This window comes from Scedosporium apiospermum, assembly GCF_000732125.1.
Source record: "Scedosporium apiospermum strain IHEM 14462 chromosome Unknown SEQ_SAPIO_0088, whole genome shotgun sequence".
Taxonomy (NCBI): domain Eukaryota; kingdom Fungi; phylum Ascomycota; class Sordariomycetes; order Microascales; family Microascaceae; genus Scedosporium; species Scedosporium apiospermum.
The window spans coordinates 1,903,272-1,918,596 of NW_015971789.1; the positions used below are offsets into that span (position 1 = coordinate 1,903,272).

The window sequence follows — 15,325 nt, forward strand, 5'->3', positions numbered from 1 at the left end:
GGTGTCACTCCTAATTTCAAAAACAAACCGTAATGAGATATGCATGCCCTAAAACTTTGACTTCATGCCACCACACAGCCCAGACTGGAAGGGGAGTTGTGTCCTTTTTTTTGCGTCTTTTTATGATCTTTTGTGTTGACTGTAGAAATTCATTACCTACAGACGCCAATAATGAGACCAAAGCCCGTTTGTGAGGCTTCCAAATGCAATTGGCTGAGCCAGACCATTTCGCAAAAACCGGCCCTCTAACATAATCTCCTTTTCCGCTCCAAAGATCCGACCCCACACACGCGACGTCCAAGAACCAGAATCGATACCGTTTTTCTTCCCTGCGCTGCTGTTTGCTCGTTTACCACTTCATCTCGTGGGGCTTGTCGCCCTTTCGCAGGGAGAAGGAAGTAGCGAGGTAGCTGGCGAGGAACTCGACCTTCTTGATGTTCGCGATAAGGGCCTTGTCGACGGCCTTCTGGTCCTCCACACGGTTCTTGCTCACCTCCTTCTTCTGTAGACAAGATAAACAAAAAGGCGTTAGCAAAAACCATACCATATCATAGGAGGGGTTACCTGTCCCACCACCCCGCCTAGGGAAGTTGTGGGAAAAAAAGGGGGGAGGGGGTTGGCATGATAGCCCCCTTTGTTGTTCCAACATACCGTGGGCTGCTCTCCTTGCTTGAAGAAGGCCTCCTCACCGGCCTTCTCCTTCTCCTTCTCGCCGACGAAGTACTTGGGTTGAGAGATCTCCTCGATCTTCTTGGCGTCCACACCGGAGATGTCGATCTTGTAGGATGTCGCAATGACGTATCGGGCGTTGACTCTTCGGAGGGGGACACCGTTGATCTTGAAGGGGCCGGTGACAAGGAGGACACCCTGGTCGAGGGCCTTGAGGAGGACGACGCGCTTACCCCGGAAGCGGCCAGCGAGGAGGATGAGGATGGTTCCGGGCTGGAGCGTGGATCGGGGGGCCCAGGGGCGGAGAGCCTTGCGGACCTGCAGTTCGGAGGAAGAAAGAAGTGTTAGCTGTTTTCGTGTCGCCGAGGTATGCATTGTGTGATTGAATGCGGATCAGATGCCAGCTCGGCCTCGCAAGAATCCATTCACCGCCCTATGCCACAGTTCAAAGACATCGCGAGATTCCGATTTCCTTTCTTCCCTGGTGTCGAGGAGGTGGTGCCGTCGATTTCGAAATCTTGATATATTTCCTTCCTTCTTTGGGAAACCCAAGACCCCTCCATGCCCTATACCGTCCGAAATTTTTGTGTCCCACGCAGATACCGAGCACGAGGGTGAAGGGAGAATTATATCACACCACCAGAATCAATGCCACATACCTGCTTCTTCTGAGGCTCGTCAGAAGTAGGATACCACTTCTGGGCCTTCTGAGAGGCGTGAGGGACCGCCCGGGTCGACGAGCCGAACTTCTTGGTGGTAGGCTGAGCCGACATTGTGGATGATTGTTGTCGAAGTGGACTGTTGGATCGTCGAGGTTAAAGGGGAATTGGGGGAAAGGGAGGAACAAGAAACAGGAAGTATCAGAAGGAAGAAAAGGAAATTCGAATCCTGTTGACCGAGCCCTGTTGTCGTTTGGTTAGTATGCGCCCGGATTTCTTGTTGCTTGGATTTCTTTCTCGTGGAGTAGGAAGGCCAGCGATTTGTGCGAAGCAGCAGCGAAAACCCTCAGGCGCTAAACCCTATTTGGAAAAGTGGGCGTCGGCGTGCAACAGATTTCTTTCACCTTCTTCGAGAGGTTTTGCCGGTCAAGGCGCCGAGGTTCAGCCGGATGTTCTGAGGTCCTGGCGCAAGAAGAGCAGTGAAGGAAGGCATGAGTGGGCGAGTGGAGCCTTATCGATAAGGTCCACCCTCACACGACGTGATTTCTGCCACCTGCCAGCGGAGCTTGGAAACTGCCAGAAACTTGACGCTATCTAGAAATCTCATGACGATTCCATGAGATGATGATCCATTGGGTCTATATATGGAGCGTCATGTCTGTCAACTCCTCCTGCTAAAAGGGTGTATTTTTCCTGCTTAGAAACTCTCTTCAATTCACAATCCTGCACTGTATAAATCTTCGTTCCGTATTCGAACCTTGGTGCTTGCATTGCCTTGCCTTGTACACCAAGCATCGAATACGGCTAGAAACTAAAGAATTGCCAATTTAGCTCACAGCCATGTTAGCAGCACGCCGGCAACTCTTAGCCACCACCTCGAGGAGGATAGCACTCCCAGCTTCCTCTGGGGCTAGGCTGGTCAAACCAACCTCGATACTACCCCTACGAGCCTCTTCCGCTGCGATACCGATCCTCCGCTCCCACCTTGGTCCTGCCATCGCCACCCGAAGCTACGCAAATGGTCGACCTCATCCTCCCGGCGGCACCCACCGTATGAACCTTGGTGGCGAACCCGAAAAGTCTGCCCTCGAAGAGTTCGGCATCGATCTCACGGCCAAGGCGAAAGCAGGCAAGCTCGATCCCGTCATCGGCCGAGACAGCGAGATCCAGCGAACGATTCAGATCCTATCGCGAAGGACGAAAAACAACCCCGTGCTGATCGGAAATGCGGGTACAGGAAAGACTGCCATATTAGAAGGGCTCGCCGCGCGGATCATTCGGGGCGATGTCCCCGAGAGTATCAAGGACAAGCGCGTGATCGCGCTTGATCTAGGCTCTCTCATCGCCGGCGCCAAATACAGAGGTGATTTCGAGGAGAGGTTAAAAAAGGTCTTAACAGAAGTCCAACAAGCAGAGGGCAAGGTTATTCTGTTTATCGACGAACTTCATATCCTGCTAGGACTAGGCAAGGCTGAGGGCTCCATCGACGCATCGAACCTTCTCAAGCCCGCTCTCTCTCGTGGCGAGCTTCAGTGTTGCGGCGCCACTACACTAAACGAATATCGGCAGATCGAAAAGGACGCGGCACTTGCGCGGCGTTTCCAGCCCATCCTTGTCAACGAACCCACCGTCCAAGATACCATCAGCATCCTTCGCGGTATCAAGGACAAGTATGAAGTACACCACGGTGTGCGGATTACCGACGGTGCTCTCGTTGCCGCTGCGACCTATTCCAACCGATACATTACCGACCGATTCCTGCCCGACAAGGCCATCGATCTCATGGACGAAGCGGCGAGCCACCTCAAGCTTCAGCACGAATCGAAACCGGAAGATATTATGGCTCTCGACCAAAAGATAATGACCATCCAGATTGAGCTGGAAAGTTTGAGAAAGGAAAAGGACATTGCGAGCCGCGAGCGAAGAGAGAAACTCGAGAGCGATTTGAAGGCACTCCAGGATGAGGTTTCGCAACTGACCGCTCAATGGGAGAAGGAAAAGAGTGAGATTGGCGCAGTGAAGAAGACTCAGGAGGAGCTTGATGCCGCCCGCATCGAGCTAGACCAGGCCCAGCGCGAGGGAAAGTTCGCCCGGGCCTCGGAGCTACGATTCGGTATTATTCCAAGCCTTGAAGCAAAGCTACCCAAAGAAGAAGAGCAAGCCGAGTCGGAGGGCAGCAGCGGTACCACGTTAATTCATGATGCGGTCACCGCCGACGATATCGCCGCCGTCGTCTCGAGGATTACGGGCATCCCTGTATCGAAACTCACATCCGGCCACATCGAGAAGCTCGTCCACATGGAGGAGATGCTCCAGCAGTCCGTCCGCGGCCAAGACGAAGCCATCAAAGCTGTGTCGAATGCCGTCCGTCTGCAGCGCGCCGGCCTAAGCGGCGACAACCGCCCTCTCGCCTCCTTCTTCTTCCTCGGACCCACGGGCGTCGGCAAGACCGAGCTCTGCAAGAAGCTCGCGGGCTTCCTCTTCTCGACTGAGTCGGCCGTCGTCCGCTTCGACATGAGCGAGTTCCAGGAAAAGCACACCATCTCGCGTCTCATCGGATCGCCCGCCGGTTACGTGGGTTACGAAGACGCCGGCCAGCTGACGGAGGCCGTGCGCCGGAAACCCTATGCCGTCCTCCTCTTCGACGAGTTCGAAAAGGCGCACCGCGACATCTCCGCGCTGCTCCTCCAGGTCCTCGACGAGGGTTACCTCACCGACGCGCAGGGCCACAAGGTCGATTTCCGAAACACCATCATCGTGCTCACTTCCAACCTCGGCGCCGATATCCTCGTCGGCGCTAACACCATCCACCCGTACAAGGAGTCTCCAGACGGCGAGGTCGCTCCCGAGGTGAAGCAGGCCGTCATGGATGTCGTGGCGGCGAACTACCCTCCCGAGTTCCTCAACCGTATCGACTCCTTCATCATCTTCAAGAGGCTCGGCGAGGCGGCCATCCGCGAGATTGCCGACATTCGTCTCCGGGAACTGCAGGCGCGTCTGGATGACCGCCGTATCGTGCTCGATGTCCCCGACGATGTGCGGGATTGGCTTGCCAAGAGGGGCTATGATCCGCGGTTCGGCGCGAGGCCGCTCAATAGGCTCATTACTAATGAGATTGGCAATGGACTTGCGGACAAGATTATTAGGGGCGAGATTCGCACGGGTGATACAGCCAGTGTGGTCATCAAGGGCGACGAGTCTGGCCTCGAGGTTGTCAAGGCTTAGGGGGGCAAATGCGAAATGATGTCGGAATTAAAAAGAAAGGAGGCAAAATATAGCATGGTCGAGGGTGGCCTGGTTTGGAGTTGGTTTGATTTAGAATAATGTAGATTAGATGATTGATATCCGTGTAAGAAACTATCCACATCGCTCATAACTAAGTTCACTGTACAATATATATATATATATATATAGGTCGGTCTACCTATCCTCGAGCCCTGAAACTTGATAAAACTCCCGAAGTTCGAGTGCCAATTTCTCGTTCAGGATAGGAATGTTCCAGTTCACGAGAGAATGTATGTCACAAAGGCATCAATAAAAAAATTCTTTTCTTTTCTCCGTCTTCGTAGCTAGGTCTAAGCTGCCTAAGGAAAACAAACAAACGCCCCGTTTTGTCCAGGTGTCTCGAAGAAAAAGGACACTTCCTTCGAACGCATGCATCAACTCCGCTCCGTGAAGCCCCCTAGGAACAGAAAAAAGGCAAACGTCAAAAATATGTCCTGTAGAATATATAAAAAAAAAAAAGGAAAAAGAAGAGCGGGACCTTAGGTCACCGTGTATCTTCCCGACGCGGGAGCTCTGCTCATAGCATCCTCCGCAGCTCTCGTGCCCTCCTCCAACAACCTCGTAAGTTCCTGAAGGGCCATGGCCACCACGAGCTCGGTGTCTCCCTCGACGAGAATGTACAGCTTCGGGTCGGCGCCGGAAGGTGGCTCCTTGCCCGCGGGGTAAAAGGTTCCCTTGGTGGTGATGGACGTCCCAGTGGCCTCGAGGATCTTGGCGACGTTGGTGCGGTTGGTGACAGCCCAGCGAGCCTTTTGAGGGAAGTCGTTGATCTCGAGGGTCGCGTGGAAGGCGCCGGCATCGGGGCCCTTGTTGTCGATGGGCTGGCCCGTGCGGAGCTGGCCGGCCTTGCCAAGACGGGTATTGATGGCGCTGACGGCGGAGGAGACCTTGTCGAGGGGATCCTTGGACGTCGAGGCATCTTTGGCAGCTGCCTTCGCCTCGGCCTGCGCCTTGGCGGCGTCGCGGGAGACGATGGCCGACACGGCCGCCTTGATCGAGACGCCCGCCTTGGACTTGTCTTCCTCGGTGGGCTTTTTGCTGTCCTCCTTGAACTCTTCTTCTTCACCCTCCGCCTTGTGGGTCTTCCGCTCACGCAAGCGCGCCGCTTCCCGTTCTTGGTCGAGCCTGTCGAGACCCTTGCCTCCGAAACCAGAAGATTCCTTGGCCTTGCCAGACTTCACCTTTTCACGATAGGCCGTGCGAAGCTCCTTGATGCGATCCGGCACGGGTTGACCACTCTGCTCAAGAGCCTTGGCGATGCACGCGGCACAGTTTTCCTGCTCTTCAGTCACAAAAGTGACGGCGGTTCCCTTGTTTCCAGCGCGGCCCGTTCGGCCAGCCCGGTGCACGTAATCCTCCAAGTGATTAGGAGCGTCATAATTGACAACCAGCTTCAATTGCTTGACGTCAAGTCCCCGAGCAGCAACGGACGTCGCAATCAAAATGGGCACGATACCCTTCTTGAAATCAGAAATGGTGGAATCTCTGTCGACTTGATCCTTGCCGCCGTGGATCGACATGCAAGGGTAGCCCTTGATCATGAGCTCCTTGAGCAGATCGTCTGCCTTTTCTTGGCGCTCCACAAAGATCAGCGTTCTTGCATCCTCATCCTCCTCATACAACTCGCCAAGCAACTCAAGCAGCCGAAGGAACTTCGACTTCTCTTCCCTGACTTCAACGAGCTGCGTGATCTCGGGTGCGACAACACTCCTGCCGCCCACCGTAATCTCCACGGCGTTCTTCAGAACCTTCTTAGTCAGAGCATCGATGATGCGAGGCATGGTCGCGGAGAAGAGAATTGTCTGCTTATCCGGTCGCATGTTAGCGAAGATCTTCATGACTTGCGGTTCGAAGCCCATGTCGAACATTCGGTCGGCCTCATCAAGAACGACGTAGGTGACTCGTTTTAGGTTTGTCACTCGACCTTGGTTCGCTGCGAGTAAGTCAATCATGCGGCCAGGGGTGCAGACCACGATTTCGGCGCCGCGCTTCAGCTCCGAAATCTGCTCGCTAATGGGAGCACCTCCATAGGCGCATACTGACCGCAGACCCATCGTCTTTAGGAAGGCCTTGCAGTCGCGGTGGATTTGTACAGCCAGCTCTCTCGTCGGGGTCATGATGAGACCAATAGGCCCCTCGTTATCCTTGAGCGGGGACTGGTCCTTGATGTGTCGAAACATGGGCAGCAGAAACGCAATAGTTTTACCAGACCCGGTCTTCGCCACTCCGACCACGTCGCGGCCCGACATAATGACAGGCAAAGCCTGCATCTGGATAGGGGTGGGCTTCTCGTAGCCCAAGGTTTCAATAACATCCAAGGTTTGGCGAGTCAACCCGCACTGCGCCCATTTCTGGACGGGCTTGGGGACATCCTTGCCAGAGACCTTGATGCCATCCAGCTCCAACCGCAACTCGGTAGCCTCGGCTTCCGTCAAGGCGCTCAGCTCGGCGGGCTCGACCCAGAAGTTCTTCCTGATGGGCTCGAGATCTAACTTGCTGTAATCGATCGTTGGCAAGTCCTTGTTTTTCCGGCGCTTGATGGGTTGTTGCGCAGCTGCGAGAGCACTGGCATCCGCCTTATCTCTAAAGGCAAAGTCATCGTCACTAAAGTAAGCTTCGGGCTCGGGAGCCTTTTTCGTTGTGGCTGTCCTACCCGGCGCCCTCTTCTTAGTCTGGGTTTGCAAGTCCGCCATGAATGCATCGAGGGGGTCGACTTCTTCCTCTTCCTCCTCTTCCTCTGCAGCCTCCTCATCAACTTGCATCGCATCAGGTGCTGCCTGTGGCGCGGGTGCTGCAGGCTCGCCATTTTCCTCGGCTAGTTCTGCGGCGGTCGTACCGTTGGTCTGTGGCGCAGCAGGGCCGTCCACCATCACAGTGTCTCCCAACTCCTCGGCAGATTGGTTGTTTTCCTGCTGCATACGCTTCTCATGCGCAGCACGTACAGCGGCAGCCTCTTCTTCTTCAGTAGCGACGACGTCATCAGCATCCGACTCTCCATCATCTTGGTCAGCGTATGGGGTGTCATCAGCCTCAATAGGAAGCGAGGGCAACTTGACTAATTTTCTCTTGGACGCAACTTCTTCATCAAGGTCAATCTTGCGCTTGTTGGCGAGCTTGTCACCTTGCTTCTGGAAACCGAAACTGTTCATGTTTCCATGGTTCGCCCGGAAGTCGGCAAGCTTCTTAGCGGGCTGGACCGAGAGAGGCTTGGCCGCACCGTTGGGGCCGGGAATCGAGCCTAGGACGGATCCGGTTGCCGGTTTCAATGCAGTAGCGGATGGGGGTTTCTTCGCAATAATGGCTTTAGGCTCGAATTTTCCTGTGAACGACGTAGCGGGTGACGCATCTGCTGGAACAGACGGTTGCCTTGCGGCAGACGATGCAGAAGCGGGAGACTCAACAACAGGTGAGGCGGCGGCAGAGGGCCGGTTAGCCTTTTCGTCCATTTCAGCGAGCAGTTTCCTCGTCTGGAGAGGGTTGGCGTCGTTCTCTTTGGCAGCCTTGCTTTCCTTCTTCTTCTTCCAGGCCTCAATCCTGGCGAGCCTCTCGGCCTTCTTGTCAGCCTCGGATTGCGGTTGTGCGGACTTAGCCTTGGCAGTCTGCGACGACGAGCGCGAGTAGTTAGCACATTGCATGACGATGGATGATGGTGAGGTTGATGCCGATGATGGCGCCTTGGTGCAGGGGTATGAACGTACATCGTTGGCAGTCGAAGAAGGGCTCATGCTACTATCTTTTGAGGGCTGGGCCCGCTGACGACTGTCATCATGCCTGCTGCGAGGCCGGGAGTCAGGTGTGCCATCTCGACGGCTACGAGTACGGTCTCTGGAGTCGTCTCGCCTACCACGATAATCTCTATCATCGCGACGGCGCCTGTCAGGCGAGCGGTCGGCGTATCGGTCGCGCGATGATCTTCGGCGGTCTCTCCGGTTTCCTCTATATGCGTCGTCATCTCGGCGGTCTACCGATCGGTCTCTGCGTCGGTACGAATCATCGCGATCGCGATCGCGGTCCCGTCTGTCGCGATACCGGCGCTGCAGATAATGGTTAGTTGATGATGATGATGATGACGCCGCCGCGTCATCGGCGGTCCTGCGATGGATTTGTCGTCTTACATCTCCAGGGCTGCGCGACCGGGCGCGATAGCCCCTACCGTCATCACGGCGATCCCTGTCGCGTCGATCGTCATCTTTCCGGTGGTGTCTTCCTGGCGATGGTGAGCGGGTGTCTCTAAGACGAGCCATGGTTATCCCAAATGTAGAGGTTTTTTTTTTAAATTTTTTTCGCCCCCCTCAGGACTACTTGTGGCTCGTCGGCTGAGATCTGTGTCAAAAGTCCGTACTTTTTTGATGATATGTCCCTTTTTGTTATCTTCAGGTTGTATTATCGATACCGGCATCCATTCGAGGGATATAACAATGTCAACGAAGGCGGCGGATGGCGGGGTGGATATCAAGAGCGATGGATGCCTTGAGGCGGACTCGGTACGACGAGACGAGGCTTGTGAGACGAGGCTTGTGAAGTGCTCCGTGTGAGTTTGATATACTTTTGTTAAATGGGCTTGATTGGAGGTTGTGTTAGTAAGCCGACGTTTTGCCGAAACCCCCACATTTGACTGTACCGAAGTCACTTTCCTTGCTCCAAGCTTCGCGATCATCTCAAACTGGACATTCGGACTAGGCTGAACGATCTCAGTGTATAAATTTGACTCTACTCAAGCCAAACGGTGGTGATTTTTAGCATCAATACGCACTTCTAGTTGTTGGGAGAGAATTATATATAATTCGTTCTGGCTTAATTGACCAATTTCCCTGACAGATAGATCCCCGATTACCGTCATGGCCGGGCTTGTTAGTTATGAGAGCAGTAGTGAGGAGGAGGATATCCAACTGCAGCCTCCTGCACCTCAAGAGGTAAGACATCATTTGCAAGCCCCCTCGACTTATATCATCGTAAACTGACATCGCCTTTCCAGAATAAATCCAGGCCATCATCAAAACCTGCAGATGAAAAGCTACCAGAGCCCCAAGTACCCCCAACAGGGCCACTATCTCCAGCAACACCATCACCATCAACACCAACGCCTTTCGTCGGTCCCATGCTTGGGCCCAGCGAGCCAGCGATAGCGGACCTCCCGGAGCCAGATCAAGAACTAGATCTCCCCATCCCACCAGGCTCCCCTTACACCTCCACCCGCGCCCTCCTCCGCGATCTCACCCTCCCCAGCCATCCCAACCTAGACCTCCCACCCTCACCACCAGGCTCCCCTCCTCCCGCCCTCACCAAAAAAGTCACCAACTTCCTCGAACTCAAAGACAAAGGCATCCACTTCAACGCCAAGCTCGAATCCTCCCCAGCCCTGCGCAACCCGGCCCTCATGGACAAGCTCCTCAAATTCACGGGTCTCGACGACGACCCGACGGCGCAGTACGCCACGACACTACCCAAGGATCTCTGGGATCCCGGAGCGTTTCCGGATTGGGCTCATCGCCAGGGGTTGAGGGCGGCTCAGGAGAGGCTGAGGAAGGAGAGGGAGGTCGAGAGAGCCGCGACAGGGAGGGTGGAGTTTGTGCCTGCTTCTGGTTCTGGTGGTGGGGTGGGGGTCGTATCCGCCAAGTCGGGGCCGGGGGGACTGTCGAAGCGGAGAAGGATGGAGTAGATAACACCACCCCCCATGTTGGGAGCTCGTTCGTCCTCGGTAGCATATGATCGTGGACCTCTTGAAAAATCTTCCCCACGGGGTAGATCCTTATTACACTGCCATCCGGGTGTTTCACCTACTCCGTAGTTTGATGCGGGGGACGGTTTATTCCGGGTTTCCTTTCACGAAAATAAGAGGGCATTGGTTTTGTAGATACCCCAGTGTAACTCGGAGTTGGATCTTCGTGTTCACGTTGCGGATTCCTCGGTAGAGGTTGCGATTTTGCAGGTGAAAATATTGCACCATCCTGGGCAACTTTGTATCCATCGATTGATCTCCATTAGGTATGCAGTTAACTGGTATCATGAGAGCTGGTTGCTAACTGCTAACTGGATATCCCCATTCCATTCCATTCCGTATATCCACCCCGACTCAGAAACTCCCGAGAGGTATCAAGTTCCATTCGGGTTGGAAAAAGCTCATACAGCACAATTCATCTCGACCCAAGCGAGATTTCATAGATAAACATGGAAAGAAAAAAAATTACTTTCCCCATACATCTTCCTCATCAGACCTAATCCAAATTGGCAACCCCCTCGCTAAAACCCAACAAAAAGTGGTCATCTACTCCTTCTTACTACTAACGTTAAGACATTTCAGGTCCTTAAGACCAGCGTCAGCAAAGGCTTGCTTGAGGGGAATATCAACCTCCTGAGTGAGGGCCCTAAGGGCGCCGGCGAAGTAGGGGATCTCCTCGCCGTCGCGGGTGACGTCCTTACCCTTCATGCTGAAGGGGATAACGCCGTCAACACAGTGGGGCTGGGTGGTCATGGCATTGAGGACGGGGGCCTGATCGATGTCTGCGTAGATGGAGACGGTGGTGACGCCGGGGGAGAGGATGAGGTTGTCCATGTAGACGGTGCCAATATCCTCGCCATTGTACATGTTGACGAAGGTGGCATTGCCCTAGATTTGTCGTTAGAGACTAGTTTTTTTTTTTTTTTTTTTTTTTTTTTTTTTTTCTTCTTTTTTTTTTTTGCGAGAACAAATATAAAGAAAAATGTGGTAAAGGGAACGTACGATGTCGATGGTGAGGATGGAGGCATTGGGAACGTCGACGACACCCTTGTAGTTCTTCGTTTTCACCATAGGGTCCACCTGTGATTCGTCTTCGTGGACCTTGAGACCCTTGAAGCCGTTGATGCCCTTGAGCTCAACAGTCTTCTTAAAAGTAACGCCAAACTTCTTCGAAATACCCTTAACCTTGACGTGGGTATCGCCCTCGATAGTCAACCGAAGAGTCTCGTTTAGGAGCAACCAGGTGTTGAAAGTAGTGTACGCATCCATGTTAGTGACCTCGACGAGCTGGTCGACCTTGACGATCTGCTCCTTCTCCGAAGTGGTCTCGGGGAAGTTGACGCTGGCGAAGGGCGTATGGGGCTCGAGGTCCTCGAGGTACATGACGCCGGTGAAAGGGGAAATGGTGGCGTGGGTCTTGCCGTCGGTGCGGATGGTGGAGTTGACGGCCATGTTGTAGGAGTTGGGCTTGGTTTGGGAGATGACGATGGAGTCAAGTGTGAGCTCGGCATCGTCAAGCTTGTTCTGGGCGATGTTGGGAACACCGACAAAGATGCTGCAGGTGGGAAGCAGCTCATGTTAGTGAGGGAGTCACTCATGGTAGAGAACAACGAAGATCTTGGAAGATTGGCAAAGGAAGTTGCAAAGGTGCGATGTTTTCACGAAATACCACTTCGTGCAATGCCAATTGCCGTGTTAGACCGCGGGGGAGAAGAGCAGTTGCACACTTACATGAGACAGACAATCAAGATGATTGCGGCGATGGTGCCAATCAAGTACACCCACCAGAAGCGCTTGCAGTGGTTGACGCAACCGCGCTTCTTAGCGGCGGGAGCAACGAACTCCGTCTCATTCTTGATGTCCTTGTCGCTCGCCATGGTTGTCGTTTGTGATTGCTTGCGGGATCGACGAGGGGAAAGACTCGATTCGAGTTCGCGACTATATACAGGGGGCGCGGAACGGGGATCGGCGAAGGAGATGAGAGGGAAGGGAGGAAGGTAGGTTACCAAAGAGACGGGGCAAGATGGGTCCTACTTATACTTCGTATAAGGGCGGAAACGAGAGACGACGAAGTAATAGATGAGAGGTGGGGAATGGAGAGGTGTCGACGGGAGGATGGGGCAAGGGTTCACGAACAAAGTTCTCGCCAGGATAGGGTGGGACTGGAAGTGAGACTAGGGAGGCCACTGGGGACGGGTGGGTGCGCTTGATCTATATATATTTACAGTTGTACTTTTAGATCTCGATTCTAGGAAGTAGTGACGGGTAACACAGGGATAGTCTGGTTCAATGGTGAAGCAAAAGCACATGAGAATGAAGAAGGGGTCCCGAACGACTAACTCGGACCAAGCAGCGCGCCAGCAACAATGTGGCGATGGGGAGTGGGAATGGGAAACGGGAGTGTACGGAGAACATCGTACAAATCATGATGAGCCCGGCCAGCCACGGTGGAAGAACGAGCATTGAAGGGGGAAGGGGGGTTCAAGAACACCAATCGCGTCCTCGTAGCACGAAGCAGGACGATGCATGTATCAATGTTGCAGTGGATAGGCCTGGGGATGCTAGGCAAGGGGAGGGGAGGCAATGTAACAAGAGGACGGATCAATAGGTTGGCAACCGCAATCCCCGAGACACCAGACTGGTCAACAAACATCACCAGTTGGCACACTTATACAATGACAAGACACTAACTCAGCACCTTCGCCTTATTCGAACCCGGAGGATCGAGATTGGTGGCACCCGCGATCAGAATTGTTCCCCAGTAACACTCAAGTAGGATCCTATGAGAATCCCTCTATCGAATTTGACTGTGGTGTCTTCGAAGCTCGCGGTTCACTGCTCAATCCAAATCTGGTAGACATCTCCGGGAGTAGCGTCAAATTGGCTTTCCTGGAGACCCCACAGATTTCAACAAGCAAACCCCAAGAAAAGGCACCGGATCTTTTGCCATGGGTTTTCTCCCCTAGTGGGTGGTGCGGGTGGTACAAGAAAGGACCAAGCTCATTAGTGTGGTAGCCTCATCCCCAGCTTTTTCACTCCGCATGGAGCGTGGAGCGGAACCAACAGCAGAGCCAGCAAGACACACTGATCTTGAAATCTTGGCACCTGAGTGTGCTGGAACTCCAACTCCATTGCACGTTTGGCGTACCGCCAAGGTACCATGCGCCAGACGCAAGCCCAGAAACGAGTGGGACGATAATACTTCGTACGGCGCAGTTGGTCGGTAGTGAGGGCCCGGAGGGGAAATTGAGCGAGATCGAGAGAAAAAAACACGATGCTGGTGAGGCGAGTTGGTCTCGACTAGGACTAGCTAGAACCCGGGCCAAGAGGAGGTGGTTGCTGGTCCAAACTGCAGTGGGGAGAGGAGGTTGTGGATGGTGTTCCCCATATTACTTGGCAGAACTTGGCAGTATGGGAGCCGATCCGGAATGGCGTCTAGCTTTTTGCACCGCAGGAGGAGCAAGAAATCAGCAAGGATTAACACGCACAGATCAGCGAAAAAGTTGACTAGGTTGGCCTGGTGCCGACCAGGGTGGTGGCACACGACAAGAAGACAGAGGGGAGGAATTGCCAAATTGGGAGGCACCCCGAGCATCTCCGCAAGACTCGGACGAGAGGGCGAGCCGGGGTTGAAGAGGCGGGGTGTGTGTGGCGTTGCCCTTCCCTCCTTGCATTACACTACACTACGCTACCTTTGTACACTAGTGTACCATTGAGAGAGATTACTATTATTATTATTACTCCGGAGGAAGATTGCAGTCCTGACGCAGAGGGTAACGGTGCAGCTGGCCTGGGCTGGGTTGATGGGTTGATACCAGCAAAGTACAAGCCGCATCGGGATAAGCTGGCACCATAGCGCGGACCGAGAAACTCCCCGCCGCAGTGCAAAAATGTACATAGCAGAGTAATCTATCGACGGCCAGCACCGCTTCATGCCACTAATACCCTCCTGGTAATAGAAACGATAGGGAACAAACATTCAAATGGAGACTGGATCGAAGTAGCCCGGTAACAATCTGGCACTAATACCCAATGCGCCATGGAGTGTACGAGGTACGAAGATACTTGTCTGATGCAGACGGACAAAGTACACACCAGGTACCGCTGCTCTTCGCTCTTCTCGGGAAGGAATTGGCTTGGGTTGGCTTTCTGCAGCTGATCGATGGATCAATCCTCGGCTCTTGAGCTTTAGCGCATGTGAAAGTGTCCTCCCAAGAATGTGGAAGGCGCATTCGACATCGAAAATGCAGCTTATTCTGATTTCGTCTCAACTTTCGCGGTCAAGATCTTCCAGAAAACCAAGAGAAAATAGCCACACTCTGAGATATCTACACTTGCACCTACACTAGTAACCCAGCAATTTTACCAGCCCGTTAGAGCAGCAGAACCCCAGATTAAACCTTAAAAACTCTTTCGCCAATTGTGCTCCCCAGGTAATCTACGAATACGCATCCGTGGTCCACTGGATCACTAGGGCTCCCCAGATGTCAGGTCATCTGGTGGAGAGAGCTTTACGGAGATTTCGAATTTCCTCCATCTGTTTGGCTATTCGAGACCCACGATGTCGAGCAAAAGGCCCCTCCATTTTCCGTGCCCCAACGTCCCGGTGGCAAGAGGCACGACTCTCCGGGGCATCCATTACCAAGACCCAGCCAGGTCCATGGCCCGTTGCCTCTTCTCCACCACCCCCCGTTCCTAGTCTGCCCAGTCCCCCATGGTCACCCTCCCGCAATTTTGATTTCCCACTGACGTCCTATGAGGGCTCGTACCTCGCCAATCTCCGTTTCATTGCAAATGTACGACCGACTGCGAGATCCACAAAGCGACATTGAGAGAAGGGATTTCCTGGCCAAACTGGGCAATATTGCCGGCATGAACACGGCATCTCTCGGAGCTTTGTTCCAAACTTACAAATTTCTGCTTTGACCCTTGAATCAGTGAATTAATCTCCATTTCGCTTGTTATAAGGCGAAGCAATTCTGTTCGGCGAGAT

At 53.7% G+C, this 15,325-nt stretch overlaps 3 protein-coding genes and 2 pseudogenes across 3 annotated transcripts; 2 read left to right on the forward strand and 3 right to left on the reverse strand.

Moving 5' to 3' along the window:
* Nucleotides 1–349: 349 nt before the first annotated feature.
* Nucleotides 350–1,442, reverse strand: SAPIO_CDS3506 (uncharacterized protein; the record flags this gene model as incomplete). The annotated part of the gene is made up of 3 exons (XM_016786286.1): nucleotides 350–502; nucleotides 652–987; nucleotides 1,329–1,442. The coding sequence occupies 3 exons, from the start codon at nucleotides 1,440–1,442 to the stop codon at nucleotides 350–352; spliced, it is 603 nt and encodes a 200-aa protein (XP_016644292.1).
* A 726-nt stretch (nucleotides 1,443–2,168) lies between these two features.
* SAPIO_CDS3507 lies at nucleotides 2,169–4,553 on the forward strand (annotated as a pseudogene; the record flags this gene model as incomplete).
* A 539-nt stretch (nucleotides 4,554–5,092) lies between these two features.
* SAPIO_CDS3508 lies at nucleotides 5,093–8,857 on the reverse strand (annotated as a pseudogene; the record flags this gene model as incomplete).
* Nucleotides 8,858–9,031: 174 nt separating this feature from the next.
* Nucleotides 9,032–10,272, forward strand: SAPIO_CDS3509 (uncharacterized protein; the record flags this gene model as incomplete). The annotated part of the gene is made up of 3 exons (XM_016786287.1): nucleotides 9,032–9,144; nucleotides 9,436–9,526; nucleotides 9,589–10,272. 3 exons carry the CDS (start codon nucleotides 9,032–9,034, stop codon nucleotides 10,270–10,272), a joined length of 888 nt encoding a protein of 295 aa, XP_016644293.1.
* A 606-nt stretch (nucleotides 10,273–10,878) lies between these two features.
* Nucleotides 10,879–12,209, reverse strand: SAPIO_CDS3510 (uncharacterized protein; the record flags this gene model as incomplete). The annotated part of the gene is made up of 3 exons (XM_016786288.1): nucleotides 10,879–11,220; nucleotides 11,335–11,887; nucleotides 12,064–12,209. 3 exons carry the CDS (start codon nucleotides 12,207–12,209, stop codon nucleotides 10,879–10,881), a joined length of 1,041 nt encoding a protein of 346 aa, XP_016644294.1.
* Between the last annotated feature and the right edge of the window lie 3,116 nt (nucleotides 12,210–15,325).